Genomic DNA, 27,201 nt, shown 5'->3' on the forward strand with positions numbered 1-27,201 from the left:
TCTCCTGACTTGAAAACAGCATACATGTGGGATCAGAATACCTCCAAAATGTTTGGTCTCAAGGATGCAAGATGTGATAGGAAAATGCACCTCTTTTCACATTAAAGAAAGACTCTTAGATCAAAGCAAGGAACTGATAAGAGGCACTCCCAGCAGGGAACAGCCCAGCATCCTGGAAACACCAGAAAAGCATTGATCAAAGCTTCTTTTGAACTGCAGAGCCCCTCATCTCATTTGGACCATAAAGCACAACCTGTTCCAGAATAATATTCAATTCTTGTACAACCATAAATCCAAGAAGCACCATTTGCTCATCTCTGTGTTAAGACAGCTGAATTGTCAAATCATCCACCCTTTGTCCGAAACATCTTAAGGTGTTTTTATTCAGGTACCTCTTCTCCTATAGGAAGACTGCACTATACTGTCACAGTCTGGATTCTGGACTTGCAGCAATGAGGTCCAGGACCCTAAGTTTACACAGAACACAGCTCAAAGTCCACCAATGGGAAACTAGGCTCCAAAGTTTCGATCCAATACCAGAGCAGACCCTTGTTCTGCACCAACTCACACTGATAGCAGATTTTCCTCACTGGCATTCAGGTAAATTCATGTGCTTCGCCAGTCTTCTATCTTTGTAGCTAGTTCTGCTCTTAGACCTACTTCCAAAAGGTGAAATCATATGTTCCCCTCCCCTTCTTCCACTCCTCTGAATGCTGAAATCACTAGGACCCTCTGCATCAAGACAGGTGTAGTAGGCTTCACTGCTTCCCTTCCTGGAGTTTACCCTCCATGTATTCCTAGTCATCCTCTTCTTTAAGTTTTCTCTCCTCTGTTTGTGACTGCTCTGTCTTACCGACAGGAGGCTTTCCCCACAGCATTCTCACTTCTTCCGTTTTCATTCCAAAATCTCCTTTCTCCTTGGCTTGGCTTTTCATTGGACTAGCCAAGTGGGAAAAACATAAATTGGATTAACAGTAACTTTGGATATCTGATAAAGAGTGCAAGTACATGACAGTTTATGCCCAGGATTAAACTTTGATGCCACTGGACTCAAACTTTGTTTAATTGGGTATGTAGTTTCCAGCAACACAACTACACATTAGATTTGGGGAAAATGATTGAATTTTCTTGGTTTTCATGATAAAACTGCATGCTCTTTTTTGAATACAGATTCTTCATTTTCTAGTCTGTATTAAGATAATAAAATTACTTTTGGTGAAGCCTTTTCCCTCACTAAACTAGGAGCTCTGTAGTCATGGGCTTTAAAGTCCCACATGCCCAAGTACTTACTGTTCTGAGGTTCTTCACGTGCAAGAGGACATCATTTTCATGACAGATGGGACACAGGGACTGATTTGGGTAACACACATGAGGTTGCTTTATACAGAATCAGCTCACTGTTCCATCATGGTAAGTACTGTCTACTCAGACTAGCAATAGCTTCCAGGGTCTCATGCAGAGGTCTTTCACATCTCCAGCTGCCTGGTCATTTTATGCCTGGGATTAAATCTGGGGCCTTCTGTATGCAAAACAAGAGGCTCTTCTGCTGAGCCACATCTCATCTCCTGGGGGAACCCACTCCCAGCTGCTCCAATAGAAGGCATTCACTCTCCAGCCCCTGGATGGCTTTAGGAACCTGGGCAGACATTCAAGGGCTACAACTCGGTTTCCCCCCTTAACTCTTAGTTGCATAATACGTGCAGTTTAGCTTTTCTGTTTTATCATAGAGATAATGGGATCTTTTTAAAATGAACATATTCATTTTGTTAGATTCTTGGGCCTTCTTACCAAAGGTAGAATTTTGATTTTTAAATTCACACAGTTCTAGCCAACAGACAACAATACATGCAGCTGCCTTATACTGAATCCAATCCTTGGTCCATCAAAGTCAGAAGTGTCTGCACAGACTGGCAGCAGCTCTCCAGGGTCTCAGGCTGAGGCTTTCCATATTGCCTGATTCTTTTAAACTGAAGATGCCAAGGATTGAACCTGGGACCTACGACAGGCCCAGTGAAAGATGCTCTTTCACTGAGCTGCATGAACCAGATCTTGCCCATTTGTCCCTTCCCAGAACATACCAACGGGAAGCCATACCTTTGTATTCCTTTTCCCCTGGACCACAGAATGTCTAGGTGGCAACTCACTCTCACCCTGTCCTGAGCGCCAGAAGGCAAGGAGGGCTTTATGTCATGGCCAAACTAGCATCAAGTCATTGTTTGGGGGTTGGTTAATTTGACAAGGAGACAAAAGTGGCTCATCAGTTTAAAGAAGCAGGTGTGGTGGGCACTCTGCCAAGGCAAGCAGGAAGTCAGAGGCTGCCTCTGTGAGCCCCCTTTAATTAAATCAGGTACATGCAGCTAAATGAAACTGAGCTTGCTTCAGTCTGTAACTAAGACAAGCACTGGAGGGGTACCAAAAACCTCTCCATGAGGAATGAGCAAACATTAACTGCTCTTACCATATCATTAGCCTAGAACAAAAGCAGTCACATAATCAATATGGGATTAAGGAGCAGGAACACTTGTGAAGCCTTCTTCTAGATGCTGCTTTTTGGGGTGAGGAACAAGATTTATTTCAGTTTGGGCTTTTGTTGGTTTCTATTTATGCAGTGGATTTTTATTCCTTCCCTCCTTGGGCAGCTTACCCGGTATGCTTTTCTTCATTGTATCCTCACAACAATCCAGTGAGGTAAGCAATGGTAGAAAAGTGGGACTGACCCAAGGAGCTTTGTGGCAGATTAGGGATTTGAACAAGGGTCTCCCAGATCCTCGTTCAGCAGTTTAACAACTGTACTACACTGGACAATCAAGATAGTACTCACCAGAGTCAGGATAGCCTCCCCTATAGAAGGAAATTAAACTGGTGAAGCTTTCCCAAGAATTGCACCAACTGCACCAGCTGGATTTTGTCTCTCTGTGATACAGCTTTAAGCTACAGGAGCCCTACCAGGGAAAAACAGTCTTAACCCAATTGAGGGATGCATCTTACTGGGTAAGAGTCAGGAGTTGATATTTATGTTCAAGCTCATTTCAAGATCAGTCTTAATATCCATTTTCAACCCATGCCTGGAAGATTGGAAGCAATCGCATGCAAAAGGGATTACAGGTGAGCAGCTGTGATTTCTAAATATGGTTGTTAAATATGGTTCCTAAGTGTTTCTAAATATGGTTGTTAAGTCTCTTATCTGCATGACTTAAACCCTGCATGGGCCGCACCAGTTAACTCAAAGCATGTGGCACTGGAGCACCACAGGGAGCCTCCCCAAGCCAAGCTGAATTTATTCAGAACTCCAGACCAACCTGCTAGCCTGATCTAGTCAGATCGCAGAAGCTAAGTAGGGTTGGCCCTGGATAGTATTTGGAAGGGAGACCTCCAAGGAATACCAGGGCTATGACATGGAGGCAGGCAATGACAAACCACATCCGAATGTCACTTGCCTTCAAAAAACCCCTAAAGGATCACCAGAGGTCAGCTGTGACTTGACAGCATTTTCCACCATCACCACAGTCCAACTTAACAAGGCATCTTTTCAAAAAAGGGAAGACTATGTCCAGATGGATCAGCAGGGTACTTCCAAGTTCCCAAGAGGAGGAACCTGAGAAAGGTGCGGGGCCCCTCTGGCTGGTTGCCCTGGCAATCAGAATGTGGGACAGAAAACAGACCTCTTATCTGGCAGAGATAGAGGAGGATAGGCTGAACTTCTGCTTCCTGGCCCAATCCAGGCAACCCAGGCAAGGAGGCCTGTCTGACACTTTGAAAGAGGATGGTCTAGCTCCACCTGTCCTTGAGCACCACCAGTCTTGGCTCCCAATGGCCAGTTTTCCCACAAAGCATTCCCTCTCCCCCCCCCCTGCCATTATTTGGAAGTCAATCAGAAAAAACTACAACCACCATGCAAACCATGTACAAATTAATAAAACATAATAATTCATAATACAATACATAGTCCATAAAATACAAAATCATATAGTGTTGGCTCTTCTCTTCATGATTAACTAGTTTTCCATATGCTTTATGGTGGGCATGTTCCCCAACTGTTTACAGCACTCTTCTTCATGAATCTTATGCTAGGTTATAATCTAACAGAGTCAACAAATCCAACTGAAATGTAATGGCACTTGCACTGATAACAAATCTACAGTTTGCTACAGTTGTCCTTTCACAACTTTGGAACTTCCATCTATGCCTTGAACGGAGCAAATATTAAATTTCTGGGGACATGATGTCCTCAGTCAGAGTGACTATGTGGAGACCCTTGTGGCATCAGTAGTAAGTATTTTTAAGGATGGGGCATCCAGATTAGGACCAATTAGTCCTTGTAAGACACCAAGAACAGACAGGAAAGCTCAGACCAATGACTCATCTAGTCCAACATCCTGTTTCCCACAGTGATCAACAAGCAGAGCCCAACTCTCCCGCTGTTACTGCACTCCCAGTATCTGGTATTTGGAGATGTACTACCTCTGATCCTCAGGGCTACCACTTCTCCATGCATCTTTCTCATCCTCTATCAAAATCATTAGCATACCAGAAGGCAAGCAAAGCCATATGTTAAGGGCAAAGAGTGACTGATGCAGCTATTACACCCAAAGGTCTTCATATTAACCCTATTTCCCTCGCTTCCGCTTTGCATATTCTGCCCAACTGCTACAGAAATAGCAAGCAATTACAAGCAGTTTTTAAACTTCTTGCACTTCATTACTCCCCTGGGAGCACAAGGTTTATGTGATTCACATCCCTCCCTCCTGTCAAAAGTGAAGAGTCTCTGTAGCTTGAAAGGTAGAGTCTCTATAACAGATGGAGAGAAACAATATTGTTGAGGTCTCAGCTGCATTCCCAGACAAGCCATTTGCAAAATTCTTCCTTTCCTCTTGAGCAGGCATGCAACTGGGGTTCCCATCCTGGTGATCTTCATAAATGAGCAAATCTAAACTGGCTGGTACAAGAGGATTCAAAGGCATTCATGGAGTGTCTCTCTAGGACAACACCTGGAATTTGCCTGTCAGAGACAGATTTTGGCCTAGTTCTCATCTGCATGGACCCCACCACTTCAGACTTCAAGTGGGGAGACATACGATGCTATGCTCCTCTATTACTGCACACCTGTGCTGATTTTCAAAATGTAAAGGCCTTTTAAGTCCTGAGGATCAATCCATCCTGAGAGCTCCCCATCTGCATTTTGACATGGCACAGACCAGACACAGCAGTTTTGCCCCCTCAATGAAAACTAGCCCCTTACTGCAGGTTTTGCAGAGGCCAGCACAATGGAAAGGCCTCACTAAGATTTTGAGAAGTTTAGCTCCTGTCAGAATCTACTATGAGATCTGCTACAATTACCTGAAATATCCACTATAACTCCATTAGTGCAAAATGTTGGCTGAAATTCTGTCTTGAGCAACCTTTGGCATGAATGGTGGTGATGAAAAGTCTCCAGCAAATATCCTGGTTCAGATTCTCTTCCAAAAGGCCTGGTACTGAAACCTACAGCTAGTTTGTCAACTAGATTTCAAAGAGAGATGGTAAATTGTCATTTTAACTGCCTATGGCCAGGCATAGGAGCCCCATCAAGTCTGCAGCATATTTACTCAGAGGCACTGCCAAAAACTGCCACTTTGCTTTCCAAAAGCAGGTGCTTCTTAATCAAATGGAGCCTTCAAGATGTCAAACATTGCTCGGTTGGTTTACTGAGGATGTACTGTTTGCAAAACATGAGGCAGCAGAGTTTAGTCAGAGATACATAGGCAAAGGGTGGAGAAGACACACAAGGAAAGGGAAAAAGGAAATTGGGGAAGAAAAACACAGGATAAGAACCTTTACAGAACCCTTATTTATGAGGGATAGTCCCCATTTTCTGGTCCCTTAATCAGGTAAATCATTTTGCTTAGTTAAAATTGTATGAGCTGCTAGTCCAGTCATCCTTCAAGGGTCAACCCTCTCCCAAAAGTCTCTGAATGTAAATGTCTCAGTGTTCTGTTTCTAGCACACATCTGCAGGATTTTTTTGAGCAGGAATGTACAGGAACACAGTTCCGGCTGGCTTGGTGTCAGGGGGTGTGGCCTAATATCCGAATGAGTTCCTGCTGGGCTTTTTCTTTGTAGTAATGGGTATATGTGAACATTGAGAGCCAAACTAGCCATGATGGTGTCCATGGGCCCACACTGTCACCATCTAAAAGATTTTAACATGCTTTCAGGGCCACAGCGTAGCAGGCTGAGGCACCCTTGTTTCTCCCCATTTGTCTTTTCAAGCACCAAAAACAGTTGCACTCACACACACAGAGATGTTTTGGTATCTGAAAAGGCATAGAGTGACTGTGTGGAGACCCTTGTGGCATCCTTAAATCTCTTTAAACTGGTGGGGATGTCCATGGATCAGACTCACAGATACTCTTGCATCTAGTTTGACCCTAAAGCACCATACAATGCATAGCCTGTTTCACACCCCATGCCTGAATTTTCTGAATACATCTTGAATCAAAAGCACAGCCGCATTAACACAGCAGATGGAACAAAACCTTCAGCAATGTGTAAAAGGGGGATGAGAAGAGAGATTGTTGGTACAAGAGTAGGGATGTCACAGGCATTTTCAGCTGTGAAATGCTTGAGGGCCCAAACCTTCTCTAAAGACACTGGAACATCGCTGAAAATCATCACTGGATTGTTGGGATTGTTGGGGTTTTCTTTGCTTCCTTCAGCACAGGAGCTCCAGCTCTTAATTAATAGCTCACCACCCCCACCCTTTCTAATTTAATCTTTAAAAAAAAATGAATCACAACAAATGTATTTATTTTATTTCCACAATTTACAGTTGGCTTAATTGCATTTACTTGGAAGCCAGTCCTATACATTTTAATAAAGCTAGTTTCCTGATAACTATGCTGAGATTTAGGATGTACGCTTAGAAAGTCTTCAAACCATTTATTCAGCTCAACGAGAAGGGGGAGTTCTGCAGCAGCCAGCAAAGCTGAAGGATCTCTAAACAATGCTTCTGCTTTGAGATGAGTGGTGCACTGAGGATCTGTGGATGCTCTGCCACCATTGTCCCAACTCTCAGCAGTCACTAAGAGTCGTTCTCCCTTGGAAAAGCTGTGAAGGGCAAAGAGTGCTGAAATGACAGGATAAATCAGCTGCATAATCAGCTCAGTGGGAAACAAAACATAACCCTTTAATCTCTTCAAATGTAACCTAAACTAGCAGCAGAAGTGGGGGGAGGAGAAATATCGGAGTCTGACCAGGGCTTTTCGGGTAGAAAAAGCTCAACAGGAACTCATTTACATATTAGACCACCCTTCCTATGGCAAGCCAACCAGAACTATGTTCCTGTGCATCCCTGCTCAAAAAAGCCCTGAGTCCAGCCCCAAGGGAGTTGCTTCCTAATGCCTGTAGGGCAAAACAAGCAGGACTGTCTGCTTAAAAGCTCCAGCAGCATCTACTGGGTGAAACTAAGGAATCAGCTTGGGCCTTCCTGAGTGGCTGAGTCTTTTCCCTGCCTCTCAGCACCCATAGTCAGATGGATTATTGGTTGCTCAGGCACAGCATCACTCCATTCCTCAATAATCTGGTAGCATCTCACCTACATCTCTTTCTCCTGTCCTGAAATCACCACAGTGGATGGTTTTGCATGGGATGCCTTAAGGCTTCAAAGCTAATAGCCCTCTTTACAAATGCTCTTCCTTTGCATCCTTCCTCAAAACTGCACCCCCATGATGCCTTTCAATTTAATCTGTAACCACTGGTTCGGGATCTCTTCCTCCAGAGTGCCTCCAATTAGAGATTAATGAAGCAGGAGGAGGATCTAGTAACCAGGAGGACCCACAAATAAGGATGAGATGGCAACTTCCTGCCCAGCCAATAAGCAAGATACTATAGATCAGGAACAATAGTTTAGATACCAGCTGTAAACTGGCAGCTGGACTTTTGTACCATCCCCCATTATAACATAGTTTAAAAAGTCTGGGTCAAAGCTCAGTGGTCAAACATATGCTTTGCATGCAGAAGATCCCAGGTTCAGTCCCCAGCATCTTTAGTTAAAGGTATTCAGGTACCAGGGAGAGGAAAAGATCTTCCTCTGCCTGTGAGAGCTCTTATGGGTTAGCATAGACAAAACTGGGATAGCTGGACCAATGTTCTGGAAGGATAAAAAGCAGTTTCATGTGTTCATATGGCAGTCACCAGGTTTCTGTGAAGGAAATAATGAACATATAATTGATTTCAGACTCCAGCTTAATACAGAGTTAGTCATGTTCTGAAAACTACAACAATTAAACTGGCAAGAATCTTGTAAAACTCCAAACTTTTGCATAATTATGGCAAAGACAAAAAACACTGAGTGCTGGCAGCTTAAGGCCATCCATCAAAGCACTGGAGCAACAAAAACCCTTCAGCCAGTGGAAAACTAAGCACCTGCTTAAGGATTTTTCCCCTGAAAATCTGACACAGCAAGTTCCACCTGCTTTTCTGCATCTGAAATGCCCTTCTGAACTCTTCAGAGGCTCTTAGAGATGACGGATTAATTTTCCAACTGAACTCCAAGCCTTTTGTAAAGTTAATGGCATTTCACTTGCCTGACAAGGTTAAGAAGACAACAGACTCTGCCTTTATGAAAGGTCATGGAGATGGGCTGATGGTTCCCCCGACAGCCACAAAGAGCAATGCTCTGAAGACAGGAATCAGCATCCGCTGCCAACCTTCGATGACTTTTTTTCCTTGCAAGTTCAAGGTTTTGACAACGTTCATCGTTCATTTGAATTTCCGGACACAACAAGGGCATCATGATGAGTCACACGGAGGTGGCAGGTCAGTCAAAGGCAACCAAGCTCAAGCTTCCAAGGGAAAAGTCTGCTTCTCTCAGGACCTCCCCACACACCAACGAAAGGCAAGGCTTGAGCAGCCATCAGACTTGCTACTGGTACATTTGAGCCAGGGATAGACAAACGAGTCCTCTCCTGTTTTGTTTTGTTGCTGTGAGTCTTTTTGTTTTGCCATTCTTCTTGTTGAACTCTGGGGTCACATTTCTTTTATGCCACTTTTATATTAACTGACATTTTAATCCAATTGATGGGGAGGAAATCAATTTCAACAGTAATATGTCATTGAATATTGTTAGTAAGACAGAGAAAAGAGGACCACACAGGGAAGACAGAAAGTTCAGAAAAGGGCAACTAAAATGATTAAAGGGCTGGAACACCTTCCCTATGAAGAAAGGTTGAAACGCTTAGGGCTCTTTAGCTTGGAGAAACGTCGACTGAGGGGTGACATGATAGAGGTTTACAAGATAATGCATGGGATGGAGAAAGTAGAGAAAGAAGTACTTTTCTCCCTTTCTCACAATACAAGAACTCGTGGGCATTCGATGAAATTGCTGAGCAGACAGGTTAAAACGGATAAAAGGAAGTACTTCTTCACCCAAAGGGTGATTAACATGTGGAATTCACTGCCACAGGAGGTGGTGGCGTCCACAAGCATAGCCACCTTCAAGAAGGGGTTAGATAAAAATATGGAGCAGAGGTCCATCAGTGGCTATTAGCCACAGTGTGTGTGTGTGTGTGTGTGTGTGTGTGTGTATATATATATATATATATATATATTTGGCCGCTGTGTGACACAGAATGTTGGACTGGATGGGCCATTGGCCTGATCTAACATGGCTTCTCTTATGTTCTTATGTTCTTATGGAAAATTTTAAGCAAAACAAAAACATGATCATGAAATTCTGTAGCATTAAGACTCAGCTGAGCTCTGCCTGCTGGTGGAATAATGCCTGTGCTTTCCTAGGTCCTGAAGACCTTCCTTAATTCTAACCAATTTCCCACTAGCCTTGCCTTGTTCTCACTGTCCTCTTCTCTGAGGGACTTCCGTCGGATTTCACATAAGATGACTCGGGGCTGCAACTAGCTTTGTTTCTTTCATGCAGCAAACAGAAACCAATTTTTAGAGGATCCTGCTTGCTGCACGAAAGAGGCAGAGCGAGTTGCAGCCTCGGAGCAGCTTGTGTGAAATCCGACGGAAGCCCTGCTGAGAAGAGGAGAGTGAGAGCAAGGTAAGGCTAATGGGAAATCAGTCTCCCTCTCCACCTGCCTTTCACGACAAAGAACTCTTGCTATGCCGGTCCTCCTCTAGGAGTCTCAGTTAGCCTCTTAGGGAAGAGGGATAGCCCAGCCATAATGTTCAGCATAAAAGTTAAGGTTTCCTTACACTGACCATTGGCCCAAATAGATTTTGTAACTGAACAAGGGTTCAGGATTGTGTGTCCACACTCAGTTTTATGTTCACTACATTCTATTGGAGATAGCCAGAAACTGTCACATGGCTTGGGCACTTGAGACTATAACACTTTTGAATGCTGAATCTGGTTACATGATAGGAAGAGAAGGCTATATGCTTTGGACACTTATGTCTTCTGAAAAGAAAGCACTGAGTTCTGCCAATTCCCTTCTCCCACTGTAGACCTTTCAATATGCTGTTTCAGAGGGTCTATTGATCCTTGCAAACAAAATTTCAGGGGATGTTTCCCATGTACAGGGAAATGGGAAAAATTGCCACCCTCTCTTTAAAAAATGTAAGCACCCTTAAGTCTTCAAAATGGTGTGACTTGAATATAGGCCAATGATTCTGCAGACTAAAAAGGGTGATAAAAAGTTATTGTAGGATTTTAGCTTAGTTTCTCCATGATGTGTTGATTTTCTATGTGCCGGATATTTTTTATTCTGGAAGAATAACTAATTTGCAGTGTAACTGTAATGAAGGGTAGGATCATGTTAACCAAACATGTGGATGGCATCACTTATACTGGTTCAACAGCAGCTCCCGTGAGTCCAGTGGAGGCTGAAGGCAACTGTCATGTCTGAGTGGTGGAGATTAGAAAAGACAAAACACTGCACAAACTGGGAGTTGTCTGAATGTGCTTTTTTCGGGATGCAGAACCTGGTCCAAAGAGGAATGCAGGAGCTGCTGGACCATCTTCCCCTGCCCACTACCAGCACCTCCTTTAAAAATCTCTGCTATAGAAACACATTAGCAACTTCCATTTAGCTGCTAGTCCTTCACAGTGATGGGAGACAGGGCATGTGGAACAGTAAAAATAACCATGGATGTGGACATTTTAATTAGCATTTTGACAAAACATATGGCAGGAACATAAAGCATCATCTCCTTGTTCCTTTTTAACATAGTGACTAAATACTTGGAAATGATTATTTTGTTTTGTTTGGGATTCTGATCTTTCCTTCACTTTGATTTGCTGGCATACATGAACACTTCTGTTATTAAAAATTGCTTTTCGATCCAGGGCTGTAGAAGCTTAATTACAATGCTGATGATGCGAATGGCAATGATGACACTGAAATGGGTTATGTAAGAGCATGTTCCTGCAAAAATGTGCAGGACTGTGAACATCTGACTCCCATGGCAGAAATGTGACACAATTCCAGAATAAGGGTTCAAGCAGGCCTCAAGAGCTTCCTATCTGGCTTCCAGCACAGCCTTTGCTGCCATGGACTCACCCTGGTTCCACAATCCATCTCCGTTGCTTTCCACTCTGTTGCCTGCTGACTCAAGAGTGAACTAAATGAGATGGCTTTCCTGGGTTGAATCTGAGATGCCATCACCATTTTAGTGCCTAAAAGGAGAAATTTTAAAAATCCACAAGGGATGGCCAAACTTGCTTAATGTAAAGAGCCACAGAGAATAAACATCAGATGTTTGAGAGCTGCAAGACATGAACATCAGATGTTTGAGAGCAGGAGGGAGGGATGGAAGGGAGGAAGGGATGGAAGGAAGGAAGGAAGATAGATAGATAGATGGGGGAGGGAGAGGTGGAAATAAAGCAACTTTAAATGCATTCTCCAAGCCACCTGCTTAGAGCCACGCAATATGTGTAAAAGAGCCACATGTGGCTCCCAAGCCACAGTTTGGCCACCCCTGGGCTTGATCCTGATTAGACCCACAGTGCAGCAAGACCAGGTGCCCTTGCCCCCTCCCCACATCTTCAGGTGCCAAAACAGCAGTGGAGGGTGCCCTGATAGGTACTACAGTGGCATTGTCCCTGAGTTCAACCTAAGGACACCATCATATCTAATTGTGCCCAGACTCCCAGTAAGCACAGACAGCACCAAAGGGCTCCTTAACTCCTGTCTCCCAAATATGAACTTCTGTTAGCATTTTTTCCAAAGGTGCCTTATCTGCTTACCATAGTACACAGGCCAACAGGACCCTCTCCACAGCCAATTGAGAGTTGTGTATTCACTTCATTTATACCCCAACTTATTCTCCATTGGGGGCCTAAAGTGGCTCACATTGTTCTCCTTTTCACGGCTGTACCCACAGAGAAGTAGGTGGCTTGAGAGCGTATGGCTGACCCAAGCCAGCCAGCTTCCATGGCAGAGGGGGCATTTGAAGCATGAGCCTCTCAGATCTTAGTCCAACACTTTAACCACTATGCCACAATGGCTCGCACTGGCATTTGTGGGGGTGGTGCAGTAAGTTATACAATAAGAGCCAAATAATGCCATCATCTGGAAGTTCCCCTGCACAGCCCCCACTGAAATGAAAAGGAAGCTGCATTTGCTTCAAAGAGGCACATACTGGAGGAGACCTTCCTGGCATGCTGAGCCCATGTCACAAGAGCAGAGAAGGCCTCTTTCAACAGTCTCTTAACTGCAAAATGTTTATTTTAATGTACTTTATTACCACCACTTGCCTTGACCATGTTAGCCCAGGCTAGCCTATTCTCATCCGATCTTGGAAGCTAAGCAGGGTTGGCTCCAGCTAGTATTTGGATGGAAGACCACCAAGGAAATCCAGGATTGTGATGTAGAGGCCAGCAATGGTAAACCATTTCTGAATATCTCTTGCCTTGAAAACCCTACAAGGTCACTGTCACGGCTGGGGCCGGGTCAGGCAAAGTCCAGAGGCAGTCCGAGGTCTGTAGCCAGTAAGCAGGAGGGTCTGAGGCGCCAAATCCAAATCAGTGTACAAGTATCGCAGGTCCGAGGTCCAGAAGCCGAGGTCAGGGAGTCCAGAAGTCAAAAGCCAAAGTCAGGGAGTCAGGAACCAAAGTCAAGCCAGAGTGGATGCTAGGATGTCAGGGAGATGACTAGTTGCTTCCACAAAGCCTCCTCCCAAAGCCCACAGCTATATAGCCCTCTGCTGGCTGTTGCCTGTTTGGGCTAATTGCTGGCTCAGGGAGGCAGCCAGGATCCTGTCATAACTCAAGCATCCTTGCTCTTAGGAGGGCCAGAATCCTCTCAGAACTCAGGGCTCAGGGAGCGTCTTGCTTGTGAGCGTGCCGCCCTCCTCCGATCCCTGAGGTCCTGCCGGAGGCGGTCACGCACACGAGCCACCCGAGAGGGCGAGGCAGGGGGGCTGGGATCTTCTCCAGCAGGAGGCAGGGGCACTGGTGCAGGTGGCAGGGGCACAGTTTCCTCGTCAGACTCAACTTCCTCTGCAGGGTCCCCAGCACCCATGACAGTCACCATAAGTTAGTTGTCACAATGGCGGGGGGGGGGGGGAACTATCGTCACTCAGTAGGGTTCCAAGGTGGTTAAAAGAAGTTAGAGCATTTAGTGCAACAGAAGGAGTGTCAACAGTTATATAATGAGATGAAAACAACAGCATAAAAATACCAAAGGTTTTAAACCAGAAGTCCAATAGCAAACAGGAACATAAAAACGCAGCACAAAATTTACAACAGCCCAAAAGAGAGGAAGAGAAAATGTATGAGCAGGTAAATGTGAAACTATGCATGTAAAAAAATGCAAAATTGGAATGTGATAAGCCTGCATACAGACCTGGACACCCTAAAAGCAAGTCAGCCAGTGGACTTAATGTACTTACTTGTGGAAAGGATACATGATGTGTCTGTCCTGTGTAATGTGTGAAAGAGTCCTGAGCCACTTAATAATCAGCTTGGTGAGAAAGTTTGCTCTCCAGCTTTTGAAATACCAAAGGCTACATACATATAAAGGTAAGCACTTCATTCACTCTGGTTTTATTACTTTTTTGTCACCTCTCTGTACAGGGCTTATGAAAGAAGCAGGAAGATTAATCTGAACTGTGGTGACACATTTGGGAATCTTCTCTTACTCCCCCTCCCTCACCAAGTGCTCTGCATCCCTTATTGCTGTTCACCCTTTAATTCCTGCCGTGGTTGCAATAAATTCAGTGTTCAGCACTACCTGAGATGCCTGTTAAGAAAAACCTCAAAGAATATTACAGCTAATAATTTCAGAGGGGGGGAAACCCACAAAAATGAGCAATGAGGATTGATGTACTTGTAACAGTAAAGGTACATGGAGCATCTTTGAATATTTTTTTGAAATCTGCATTAATGTTATACGTTGGCTAAGATTTTTGATAATCGTAATAAATAATTTTAAATATTATTAGCCCTCTTTCCTTATTTTTTCTATATACCTATCCATACACACACACACACAATGAGCAATGAGGAAAAAGACAAGCTGCTTGTTGACAACACACTTCAAAAGTGTATTTGCAGCTGGTGTTTGTGAGCAAAATCTGAGAGCACATGGATGGAACTCCGAATCCCAATTACAGAGATGCTGAAATTGGACATGGGTGTTTTGGGGAGGCTTCCTTACATTGAAAGCAGCCCCATGGCACAGAGTGGTAAAGCTGCAGTACTGCAGTCCTAAACTCTGCTCACAACCTGAGTTTGATTCCAGTGGAAGCTGGATTCAGGTAGCCTGCTCAAGGCTGACTCAGCCTTCCATCCTTCCGAGGTCAGTAAAATGAGTCCCCAGCTTGCTGGGGTAAAGTCTAGATGACTGTGGAAGGCAATGGCAAACATCTGCCAAGAAAACATCATGATGGGACATCACCCCATGGATTGGTAATGACTCGGTGCTTGCACAGGGGACAACCGTTATGAAGAAGAAGGAAGATGGGGAAAGTGTAACAGAAGGAAATGCCACAGAAATCCCTGTGCTGTGATTCTCTCAGGTCTGTTTCTCAAAAGAAAGATGCACAACTGAGATGGGGTTCAAACCAGAAAGCTTATGAAATTCAGATTACATCCCTCATAAAAATGCTTCTGCAGTTTCAGGTATTCCACACACACACACACCCCACACACACAATGCGACACAACAGGGTTAGGCAGAAACATCCATGCAACAAACAAGCCCAAGATTCACTCTTGAAACATGAAATGTTTGCAACAAGCAATGGCCCCATATCTATGGCCACAGGGCTGGGGAGTGAGTGAGGGGGAAGAATTCGCCTTCTTGCTTCATAGTGGCTGTGGTAAGCTGTGGTGATTGGCCCTGGTGGTGGCATGAGCAGCCAACTGGGCACTGGGCCTGTTTTCACTCTGGTCCACCCCTCCTATTAATGCACTGCCACTGGGGCCAGCATCATCAGTTGGCTACTGATTCCTTACTCATACTCCTTCAGTTTCATGTTTCACAGTTGTATTGTAATTATGTTTTGTTGCATGTTCTTGCTGCAGATTTTGTGGGTGATTTGGGCACTGGGCTGGATCCAGTTTTGGGGAAGGCTGAGCCTGCATGCCAGCTTCCCTTGGTTTTGAGATCCCTATAAGTGGTCTTGGGGGTGAGGCCTTTGGGGATATCCCCAACTCAGGGGTTGTCACCTTGCTGTAACCCTCAGATGGCAAGGGAACCATGCAGTGGTTTACACCCATGTGGGACCCCTGGACTTGCCATCTCACTCTGGACTCCCAGTAGGTGGGCTGTGGGGTGCTTGGTGCCATCATCTGACAGATTGCCCAATGCTAGAATGCATACCTTATGCTATGGCAGTGCTCCTGCAACTGCATTCAGTAAAAACTGTGCCCTGTTTTTCCCCAGTTGATGCATCATCTGATTTATTTTCTTCACCCTTGCTCCCTCCCTTGCCGTTAGGATCACAAGGAGATCTTAAAAATTCTGATGCCAAGCACAGTACAGACTCAAATTGCTAAGGAATGGCAGCCAGGGAGGGAAGAGATCCAGATGTACAGAATTCCCTACATGTTCCAGGACAAGGAGCATAAGATAGGAAGGAATTGAGCATGAGAAGAGACTTGACTTACACCCTGCCCTTCACTAACCAAAGGAGTCTCAGAGCGGCTTACAAATCTCCTTTTCCTTCCCCTCCCTACAACAGGCACCCTGTGAGGTAGGTGGGGCTGAGAGAGCTCTCCCAGAACTGCTCTTGAGCAGAACAGCTTTGAGAGAACTTGTGGGGAATCAAACCCAGTTATCCTAGATAAGAGTCTGCTCACTTAACCACTACACCAAACTGGCTCTCACTATCTTAGGAGGCAAACGATCCTTAGATCCTCTTGCCATCTTCTGCACTTGAGGGCCAGTTTTTTCTTTCTACCATCGGACACCCAGGCACACAAATCATTTTTCCAGCATCTGTTCAGGCCAAGATCCCTTGCTCTCTGAAAGCTATACTTCTCCACAAGGTGAAGGCTGGAGCCTTCGGTCTGCCCCCACCCAGCTCATTTCCTGTCTCTCCTGCTGTCTGCCACCTGCTCAGGCCATCATTCCATCTCTCCTGTCCTTCCTCAACAGTAGAACCCTCAGGTTTTAATCAAAAGGAAGTAAATAATACCCATACATGGATTCAGGTGAGTAGCCATCTGAGTCCAGTGGAACCTTGAAGGCCAACAAATAGATTGGATATTTCAATCTAGTGGCATCTTGAAGACCAACAAATAAAACTGTTGGTCTTCAAGATGCCACTAGATTGAAATATCCACACACTAACAGCTCTTGGAGTGCAGGAATGGTTATGTGGGAAAGTACACATAGAAGCTTTACACTCAAGTCTTGATTTTTTTCCCCCCTCTGACCACAAGAACTAGTCATATTTTCATTTCTTTAAAAGTAACAGCTAAAATATCCAGGATCAAAGCAGCTACCATTTGTCTGAACATCTGCATTTCAGACTGCGGCATGCAGAAGCCCTGCTGATATGCCCATGAGCCTTTTTTTAATTCTATCCTTCTCTTCTCCTCTCCAGTGGTGGCAGAATGGGACCCCAGAGTGCAAGCTTGTGATGGTGGAGAGCCAGCCAAACCTGTCACCACACAGTCTTTGCAAATAACATAATTGGCCCCAAATGTGTCTTGTTGGAGGCCTTTTAAAAGTTTGCATAGGGGCATGTGCAGCAGTCTCTAATTCACAGGCTGGTCTCCTCCTCCTCCAAGGCCATTTCCATGCTGCTTGCTCTTGAAGGAGCAGCTGTTTCTGCTCTGCACTCATCTCCTCCATTCACTCTTTAACAGCCTGGGTCAGCTCTACCACTGAAGTGGGTGCCAGATCATCCCCTTTTGCAATAAGCTATTGGGCACAGCTGCTAAGGTCCTTCTCCAGACCAGGAAATACGACCAGTGGGGTGGCAAAAAGTAGCCAGGAAGACCACCTGTCAACAGCTGGGCCACCAGTCTCCAGTTCCTGGTGGATGCTTCCTTGGCACAAAAAAGAAAAAGAGAAAAAGGCAATGGAGGAAGCATGTAGAAGCAAGCAGCCACAACAAGAATTCCTTAAATGCTTCTGAGAACTGCCAAGTTTCACCTTCCCTGGAGAGTAATGAGAGGACAGATGGGAAACACTGTAGGGATGGTATAAATTACCACAGTGGAAAAGTGTTCAGAGCCAAAACACAGCTATTTAAATTAATGGTCTCTTCCTAGGCTGGGGCAGACAGGAAACCACCAGGGACCCACATGTCACAATCCATGAGGAGGGAACCAGGGGAAATCAGAGCGGCTTCCCCAGCCCTTAGTAGGGTTCATTTCCTTAAGGTCTGTGCCTGGGAAGGGCACCTGACATCACATAAACATATAAATCACCTGAAAGTGTCAGAATATCAGTATGTCTAGCCCAGGGCTGGCTCTCCAAGCGAGCAGACCGATGAGGTTTCCCCCCCACTACTTGAAATCCTTTTCACTGGAAATTCCAGAGACTCAGTCTGGGATGCTGTGCATGGAAACACACACGTGCATGCTGCATCACTGAGCTACAATCCTTCCCCTAAAATATTTCTTTTTTCACTTGGTCAGAGCCACTATGGGATTCAAACCTACAACTTCATGGCTGCAAACCTTGCAAACATAAGTGACCTAAATAACTGAACCAGACTCCTGCTGGCCCCAGGATGAATAAGGGTGAGATCGGAACTCATAGTCAAATGACACAGTTCAAATTCAATTCAAAACCTCAGTTGCTGAAATCCCCAGTTTCTCAGTTTTCAAACATTACCTAATGCTACCTCAACAAACATGCATTCTGATTAGTTTTTATAACAATTAAAACATATTTGATTGAAACTGCAGAGCTATGAAAAGGAGAACAATGTAAACTCCAAAATTTCTGGTCAGGCAGCCACATACTTCTTGCTGTAATGAATGTATATCTACTTTATATGCATTGTATTCAGATATAATGTAAAGTCAGGTTTGTTATGTAGCAGTTAAGACACTAGGTTTTTTAAAAATCCATCATAAATAGAAGAAATCAAATTTGCATTCTGATTTTTTCCCATTTTTGTCATCATTCGTTTTTGTTGCTTTGAAGGAACAGTTATGCTGAATGCTAATACCGTTGGATAACAGACCAGCATCCTAGTTCACGTAGAGCACACTTAATCACTTGAAGCACCACAGAATACACAAAGGCCAGAATACAGAGGGTAAGTCTCTCTCCCTCAATCAATTTAACAATTGGTTTCTTTCACACTGAAGGCTGCACTGGAACCATTCATGTATGTGCATAAATAGCACAAGTAAAGTTCAAAGGTGTCTGAGAGCCTCTTGACACATTATGTTTACCTAAAATGTTCTGAAAGTACCCCAATAACGTAACACGGGAATGTAACAAATGCATATGTGCCATACAGGCCCACTTAGGGCTGCCAAGTCCCCCAGTCCGGGTGGGGGTTTTCCCACTCAAGAGGTTCCCAACCCACCGGCCCAATGTCAGGGGAACCTCCCCTGACATCACTGGTGTGATGACATCACCCGGAAGTGACATCATCGCACCGTTACGCGGTGGGCACTCTAGGCGTTTCTGGGGAAACTCTGGTTTTCTCAGATGCTCTTGCCATTTGGGAGGAAAAACTCTATGGTACAATGGCTAGAGTGTCTGGGAAAACCATAGAGTTTTCCCAGAAACGCCTAGAGCGGCCCAGTGCAACATTGCCAGTGTGATGACATCACTTCTGGGTGCCGTCATAGTGTCATGCATGAGAAAGTCCCCCGCTGGAGAACGCAGGGGACTTGGCAACACTAGGCCCACTCCTTCACAAAGCCTAGTTGGGCTGACAGCCTGCATTTGGCCTGAGAAATGATACGTGAGGAATGAATTTGTCTTGATGGACCCATGAGGTTCCTTCCTCAAGGTATAAATTCTGGACACAGCCAGAGGCTCTTTAGTAAGGAGGAAAGGAGTGGGAGGAACATATTTACCATCTTTGCTAAAGACTGGCATTTCCCTTCTTATTTCAATACTCTAGGCATGACCAGTGACATGAGCCCCTGGATATGAACCAAGGGCTCTTGGGCATTTAGCTCTTAATATAAGGTTCATATGCCTACGTCTTCAGATGAGCCAGCCAATGAGATCATGAGTGGCCGAAATGTGGTTGTTGTTGGCTTGATGTGTACTGGTCTATTTACATAACATTTTAGAGGGTAGAAGCTACGTTGGGTCCCTGCAGGGACCAAGCAGCGTATAAATACTTAAGTAAATAAAATAAAGTAATAAAATGAGACTCCAGACTTTAGTCTAATCCCAGAATTCCTTCCTTCATTTCTCAGTGCTGTTAGAGCTTTCAGCTATGATTCCAGCAAGTGCAAACCAAGAGTTAATTTTTCATCTGCTCACTACCCAACTTGCCATCTATTAATTAACACACTTATTTAATTAGCCCTTTAGGAATTAAATGCTACAGAAAACATTCTAGGCTGTCAGATGTAAGTTGTCCATTAGTGCAAGACATTTAAAGAAGGAAAGAAGGTTAACTGATAAACGCTGCAGAGAGCAGGAACTTAATTGGCAAGGGTTGGAGTTGTGCCACTTATTATCAGTTGCTTTGTAATGGGCTCGTGGCACAATTGGACTATTTTAGCATATTAAGAAAGGAAGGGCAAGCCTTTGGAGGGGAACCAAGCAACCAAGCAATGTACAATGCAAAAAAAATTGCTTAATTGGGTTCATTAGAGTGAAGTGAAAACTGAATTTCCTCAGCAAAGCATTTTATCTCTGGGCATGGGGTGGAATTTCCCTTGAACAATAGCTTTCAAGCAGGGCGGTGAGACTCCCCATAGAGGAACAAACAATCAGAAGATGAGCCCCTGCTGGCAGAACTCCACTGACCATTCACTTCTACTAAAAGTCTGGTGGTTCATTATAACTCAAGAAAGAGCTGTGGCTCAGTGGCAGAATTCCTGCTTTGCATGCAAAAGGCCCCAGGTTCAATCCTTGGCACTTCCAGTTGTGGTAGAAGGTACTCAAAAGGACTACCTGCTCAATTACCTGGCAAACTTCAGTCTTATTGCTCAGCTTGGTAGGCCAATGGGCTGGCTCTGTATATGACAGCTTCTTTTTGGCATGTTGATATGATGCTCTGCATTCTTTCAATGATCTGTATCGGTTGTCAAAGGTTTTCATGGTCGGAGTTCATTAGTTGTTCTAGATTTTCTGGGCTGTATGGCCATGGTCTTGGCATTATGAGACCTGACGTTTTGCCAGCAACTGTGACTGGCATCCTCAGAGGTATAACTCAGAAAACTGGAGTTGTCTGACCCAGAGAGAATTCCAGTTTTCAGGGTTATACCTCTGAGGATGCCAGTCACAGTTTCTGGTGAAACATCAGGGCTCACAATACCAAGATCACGACCATACAGCCCAGAAAATCTACAATAACTGATCTGTATCTGTTTCATGATAAATCATTCAACAAAGGGAGTGTCATTTCTATACCTGATCTCAGTTCTAATCCCGTACTATCAATAGCAACATTTTCTGTGATGTCCCTTATGTAGACTGAAAACATCCTGGAATGTTCCTCATCTCAGACATTGTCCTTCAGCCGTTCCTCCACTACAAGAGGGTTTATTAAAAGCATTATACTCACAGCATGGTAGGTCATTTAGAAAGATCCATAATTAAACTTCAACAAAGAGCTCCAGGGCATTTTAAAGGAGAAGTTTAAGTCGATTAATGACCTATCATTTAGCCAATTTAAGTCTGAAAAATAGACATATTTCCAAAAGCCAAATGTAGGTGTAATTCTGGAGCTCTTTTAATATAAAAGTGTGTGAGTGAACATACACAGGGTATACTTGTTATGGGCAACATTGCAGTGGCAAGCCCCACTCCAGCCTACAATGTTTAGCCTTGTGCATGCACAATTTGGAACTGGAGGAAACAAGGAAGAGACAGGCTGACGTTGAAACAGAAAGCATTGCCTATATAGACCTAGGCATGGCCTGGGTAGCCTGTATTATTTTATTTTATTTGACCCAGATTGGCAACCCAGAGGCAAAATCCATCCTGTTTGCAAGGGCTCTAAAATGTAAGAACACAAAAAGCAAGATGTTAAGTTCATCCTGAATCAGATGCTGTTTCGATCCTTGTGGGGTGGTGGTGGAGGTAGTTTGGAAAAGCAAGGGCACAGCACGATTACAAACACACCGCCCCCTGGCTCAGCTTCCAAGCATTCCTCATTCAAAACCCAGCAGTGTGAGCAGAGGGACAGAGTGGGTGCGCGTCCTGCCTTTGGAGGTTTCCAGCAGAAACCTTTCATTTCCTTTGGGTTGTGAACATTTGTTCCAGCTGTTCCAGACAGAAATATCACATCCTTCTCCCTTCAAAAGCCTGCAGAGCAAAAGTTCAGTTTAGGCATGAAGATTTTTTCTAGTTTTTGCACTGTGACTCAGACACACACACACAAAAAGGTGTATTGTGCAGGAAGGGACATGAAAAAGGTCTATTTAGGGAGAACTTTTTTTACAATGGAAGAAATACAATTTCCAAAGTGTAAGACACAGCTCCACAAACCATGGGCTCACAAGCATGTTTGCAAGGACCAGGTAGCCTTTTCTGTCTGACCACCATGTTGCACACTCCAAGTGTCCCAATTACCAGGGTCAGGCCTGGTTGACTTGTACCTTCCTTTCTTAAGGCACAGTCTCTGTTTATGCCTTCTTTAAAAAATGTTAAACAAGTTGCTCAGATTGCCATTTCTCAGGTCCCAGATCCCTTCCTGGGGATCTCTAAAAGTTCAGTCTCCCAGCAGATGGGTGGAAACATCTCAACACTGGCACTGATCCACCCCTAAGCCTGAGAACCACTGCACAGCCTTCCATTTCATACACTACACTAATCACCATTCCTTATGACTCTGTATTCATTCAGATCACACTGTCAATGCACACGAGGCTTTACAGAGAACCCGAAGACATCTCTGCCCCAAGGAGATGCCAGTGATCTAAAATTTAGCAAAGGGAGTGAAGGGAGGTGGAGATACAGAGGGGAAGCAGCAGCATTCATTCCAGTTAAATGTGCCAAGGGTTGTGGCTTTTGGAAAAGGTGGGATTTGCAGAGGGAGAGAGGCTTGGCATCAGGCAGGTGTTCTGGAAGGCACTGCTAGGCATAAGGGGAAATGGGCTGAGTTATCTGACGAAGCAGAAGAGCTTGGGATGGCTGTGAGATTGGAGCTGGTGGTGTGAAACTGTGGAAGAGATGTCCCAGGATAAGAGATAAGGGGGAGCAAGGCCATGGATGCCTTGAGAGTGAATGAAGACATTATACTTGGTCCAGAGCACCCAAGAAGTCAGTTAGGGGATGAAGAAAAGACCATCACATGGTCAGAATGACAAGGGAGGTGAATTATTTGGGGGGCAGAATGCCGGGCACAGGGGAGGGGGATTTGAACAGGGCTGGATTGGAAAAGGGACATGACCTCATCTGCCTTGGCTCTACTCTCCCCACAAGGAAGGAATATGCCCCAAGCAGGAGGGGCAGCAAAGCAGAATGAGGCAGAGTGGCATTGTCTGGTGCCCCTCCTCTCCCTCAAGACAGCTGGGCTGGGTGGGTGCATCACTCACCATGGCGAGTCCTCCTTTCCCAAGCCTACAGTTCATGCCTACCCCTCTCTTTGGGCAGAGGAAGGGTAGTCCCAGGGGAGGTGGCCCCAGCAGGGGATCCATCAGGCCATTGGTCCACCAGGACTTTTCCCAGTTGCACTAATAGCCAATCTGCCCCTGTGATTGAATTGTGACAGCAGAAGATCAGAGAGATGGGGGATACAGTAAGTAGGAGAAGAAGTGAACCGGGGTTTGCACTGAGGGGTAGATAGAAGAGACAGTATGTTTGCACTGCTGTAAAGGAAGAAGTTATGTGACTGGGCAACAGACTAACCACAGATTGCAAGAGAGAATTGGTTGGCCTGCTACAAACTTCACTTTGCAAACCATTAACCATCCAAAATTTGCAACAAGCTTTAGCTCATGAGCCAGTTCATGCACATCCCTATTGGTACTTTGAGGTGGTTGCTCTCATTTCGTATAGTGAAGAGCTGCCTGTTGATCAATGGTGCTCACTCAGTGGCTTGCAGAGAGCTACACTTGCAACTCTTACCAACAAAAAGCCACCTGATTACTATGAGCTCCGCAGTGCAAACTGTACTAAAGACCGGTATGGCAAATCACAGGTGCACAGATGTGTGCATGAACAGGGGAAAATGACAGAAGGAATTCACAGTAAACTCTTCAACAGTCTTTGAGCCTGAGTCAATCCCTGACCCATGTGGATGCCAGAGATGTGCAATGGATGACTGTGCTTCCAAAAGAAAAGAATGAATTTCTGGAGGTGTATCCTAGAAAAAAGTTCACAGTGGAAGGGGGTATGACTAATTTGTAATGAGGCTCATGCTTTTGGAGTAACTGGCTTTTGGAACTGCTGCGTAAGCAGAGGGTTTCCTTTATAAAATGGCATTATTGGGAGCTGCAGAAAGCTGACAAGAACTCCCTGGGTAGAAGTATGGGTTGGAATCCACAGAGCCAGGTTGGGTATACCCCAATGACATCCCTGGGATTTTTAAAAGCCTAGAACATATAAAAAAGGGGGTTTGAATGTCCAAACACATTCTGTTTTGCAGCATAGGGTTGTGGATGGGGATGCACAAATTCAGAGTCCCATTGGCTGTGCAGGAACTAATTTTGCGTTTCTTTGGATCTTGGCCCAAGGGACACAGAAGAACACTGTGGTCAGTGTTTGGTGGTGGAGAGAGAATACTGAGGAATCACTGAAGGCATTATTTTGGCAGAGAGGAATACAGAATTCAACAATGAGGCTAAGAAATTCTATAATTCAAAGTCAGAAAAGACGAGGTTCTGTAGTCTAGCCAATGCCTGCAACAGCTCAGGCCACTGAGGAGCTATCATTAGGCACAGACCACATAGAGAGATACTAGCTGGAACTGTACTGTTGGTTCTCTCATCTTGACCAGCATTGCCACAACCTGTAGGAGCTCTCCAAGGTGGCGGTTGTTCAAGATTTCAAGCAGATAACTCCCGCAACTCAGGCTGGAGACTGAACCTGAGGCCTTCTGTGTGCTCCGCAGTCTGCAGCACCCCTCCTTCAGGATCCCACTGCAGCCTCCTTTACACTGCTTTGTTGCAGTTCTAAAGACAGCAAGAGGGCAGCATCGAACAGTGGAAAAGCCAGAAGGCAAAAAAACCCACCCAAAGCACATGAGATCTACTAAAGGTTTTTAAAAAGCTCTCCAAGTTTTGGGAATGCTAAAAATATTTTCCATCTCTCTCAAAAGTTTGTAATGCACAAGATAGCCATTAATGTGACACATGCAGACCTGCTCTCAAGCCCACTCCACGCTCAAGTCCCTCTCTCTCTATCCACCCCCACCCCCACAGAGAGGCATGATTTATATTTATGGACTTGGTACATGTATGTATGTTTGTTTGTGCACATGAGAATGCAGTTGCCATGGCCTGCCTTTTCACCTTTTGTTTTGCCTCTCTGCTCACAGCAAAATGTCATTTCTTGTCCCAGAGGCACAGAACCAGCGCATCACTCAAAACACTAAATCTGCTTTGTAGAAGAAGAAGAAGAATTGCAGATTTATACCTCGCCCTTCTCTCTGAATGAGACTCAGAGCGGCTTACAATCTGTACAACAAAACCAGAGTAGGAGTAAAGAAAGCCACACAATTGCTGTTCAGTTCCCTGCTTTGTTGGAAGTGTTGCTGCCTTCCACTTAAGCAGCACAAAACTTAACACAAGCAGACTGAACTTACCATAGAGAATGGTGATGAGGGACACTGGCATGACAAGGATTCCCACCAACATGTCTGCCACTGCCAAGGACATCAGGAAGTAGTTAGTTGCATTCTGGAGCTTCTTCTCCAAAGAAACAGCCAAGATGACCAAAATGTTCCCCCCAATTGTCAGCAGGATGATGATTAGGATGAGGAGAGCTGGCCAGTTCTTCTCCCTGATGGACTTCCGTGAGACTTCTGCCCCCTCAGAGATATTCAGAGGATCAGATGTCGGGGAGCTCTGGTTTAGAGTCAAATTGTGGCTCAGTGGCCAAGCCATCAGACCGCTGTGCAAGCTAAAGTCCAGTGTGACAGACACTGTTGTAAGGCCAACGAGAACTCCAGCCCCATTGATGGCGCTCATTGTATGCAACGGATACTCCACGCCCTTTAAAAGCGCCTTGGCGCTAGTACCTCTCACAAATGGAAGAAGGTCGAAGGCAACAACTGGATCTCATGACACCTGGGTCACCAAAGTGCTTGACCTTCCGTAGAGGATGAAAGCTTGTCAATGTCAGAGTGCAGCTCTTCTGGAATGCCATTAAAGTGGTGCCCCATGACTTGAGAGGGGCGGTCAGCAAGAAGTGATGGGATCTTTGCGATGTCCAGCTCTCCTTCAAGGCCAGCATTCTGCAAAGGAAAGAACAGAGGCCCTTTATTTTCATAGACATCAGAGTGGACTAATGGCTGGGAGTCACCCCACCAAGCAGAATACAGTCGCTGCCAACCACTAGCCATGAATCTCCAGCTTATGTGATGCTTGACAAATCTCCTCGGCTCTGCGCTTGACATTCCTAGGCAAGGCATTAATGGAGCTTCAATGGACCACATTTTAAGGCTGGTAGGCTCTTCTCAGCTTGGTGGGCTACAATTCTAAACAGTATTGCTGAATAGTAATGCATGCTTCACAGGTGTTTCCAGACTCCTGCCAATAGTTTTATCTGTCTTGCACAGTCTTCCCCCCGCAACTATCTGTCAGTCTTTAGGATGCCCTTAGACACCCTGTGGATTTTTTTGGCTGCAACAGATTAACACGGCCACCCTACTGGAATGCGCTCTGCATTCAGCTGGCAATTCCAAGCATTCAAATAAAGTCAAAAATAACTCACTGCCCTAAATGGAAGCATTTGGGATCATTCAATATATCCTGAAGTGAAACAGGAAAACTATAAAAACTAAGAAGCCAGACATAACTTCTCTCTGAGACTGATAGTTTTGGCTAAAGAAATTTGTACAATGGTCTAATTCAAAACAGATCTGTTGGCAACTACATGAAATAAGCAAGTCATACAGTGCAAAAAAAGCAAGGAAGATAAAATGGAGATTTAAGGTGTATTGCTTGTGATTTCCACCCATTTTTTAAAAAAATTATACCACCTTTTCATTCTCTTTCTAAACAGCCTTTTGTACATTAACCTTGGAGCAGACGGCATGATCAATGCTGCCTGATGTTCAATATCCAGTCTTATTCCTTGCTAAGACAATTTAGGTGGGGTAGGGTGGGATCATATGCAAGAGGTTTTTTATCTGTGGAATAACCATTGAAGCATTTCACGGAAGGGACAGAAGCATTCTTAATGCTAAGACCTGCAGGCAAAGCTACAGTTAAAAGGAAAGGAGCAGCAGCTAGTAAAAAACTTCCTGGTGCTATCCAAAACAGAAAAATTCTCCCCATGCTTAGACTATCCAGTCACTTGCAATGGATGCTAAATAATGGGCAGATCACTTCAGCTTGTTTGGAAGTCTGTCTTTCAAGGGGGTGTAGTTCACAGAAATTGCAGGAAGCCACAGTCATTTGAATGGCAGGAGGCTTGTCCAGTCAGAATGTGAGCTCAGTTGACAGGGGCAGTTTGGGTTTGGGATCTTAGCTTGCAAAGGGCATCTG

General features: G+C 44.8%; 2 protein-coding genes across 4 annotated transcripts in view; one reads left to right on the forward strand and one right to left on the reverse strand.

Annotated features, from left to right (window-relative positions):
- GDPD2 (glycerophosphodiester phosphodiesterase domain containing 2) overlaps positions 1-27,201 on the forward strand; it is a 444,005-nt gene that overhangs the window by 19,077 nt on the left and 397,727 nt on the right. The window lies entirely within an intron of this gene.
- Positions 1-27,201, reverse strand: part of HTR2C (5-hydroxytryptamine receptor 2C) — a 64,736-nt gene that overhangs the window by 7,391 nt on the left and 30,144 nt on the right. For all 3 annotated transcript variants that reach the window (XM_060249925.1, XM_060249923.1, XM_060249924.1), the window contains exon 2: positions 25,296-25,946. In XM_060249925.1, the coding sequence (XP_060105908.1) occupies positions 25,296-25,680 (385 nt within the window). In that variant the 5' untranslated portion in view covers positions 25,681-25,946. The remainder of the gene's footprint in view (positions 1-25,295; positions 25,947-27,201) is intronic.

This window comes from Heteronotia binoei, chromosome 11 (genome assembly GCF_032191835.1).
Source record: "Heteronotia binoei isolate CCM8104 ecotype False Entrance Well chromosome 11, APGP_CSIRO_Hbin_v1, whole genome shotgun sequence".
NCBI lineage: Eukaryota > Metazoa > Chordata > Lepidosauria > Squamata > Gekkonidae > Heteronotia > Heteronotia binoei.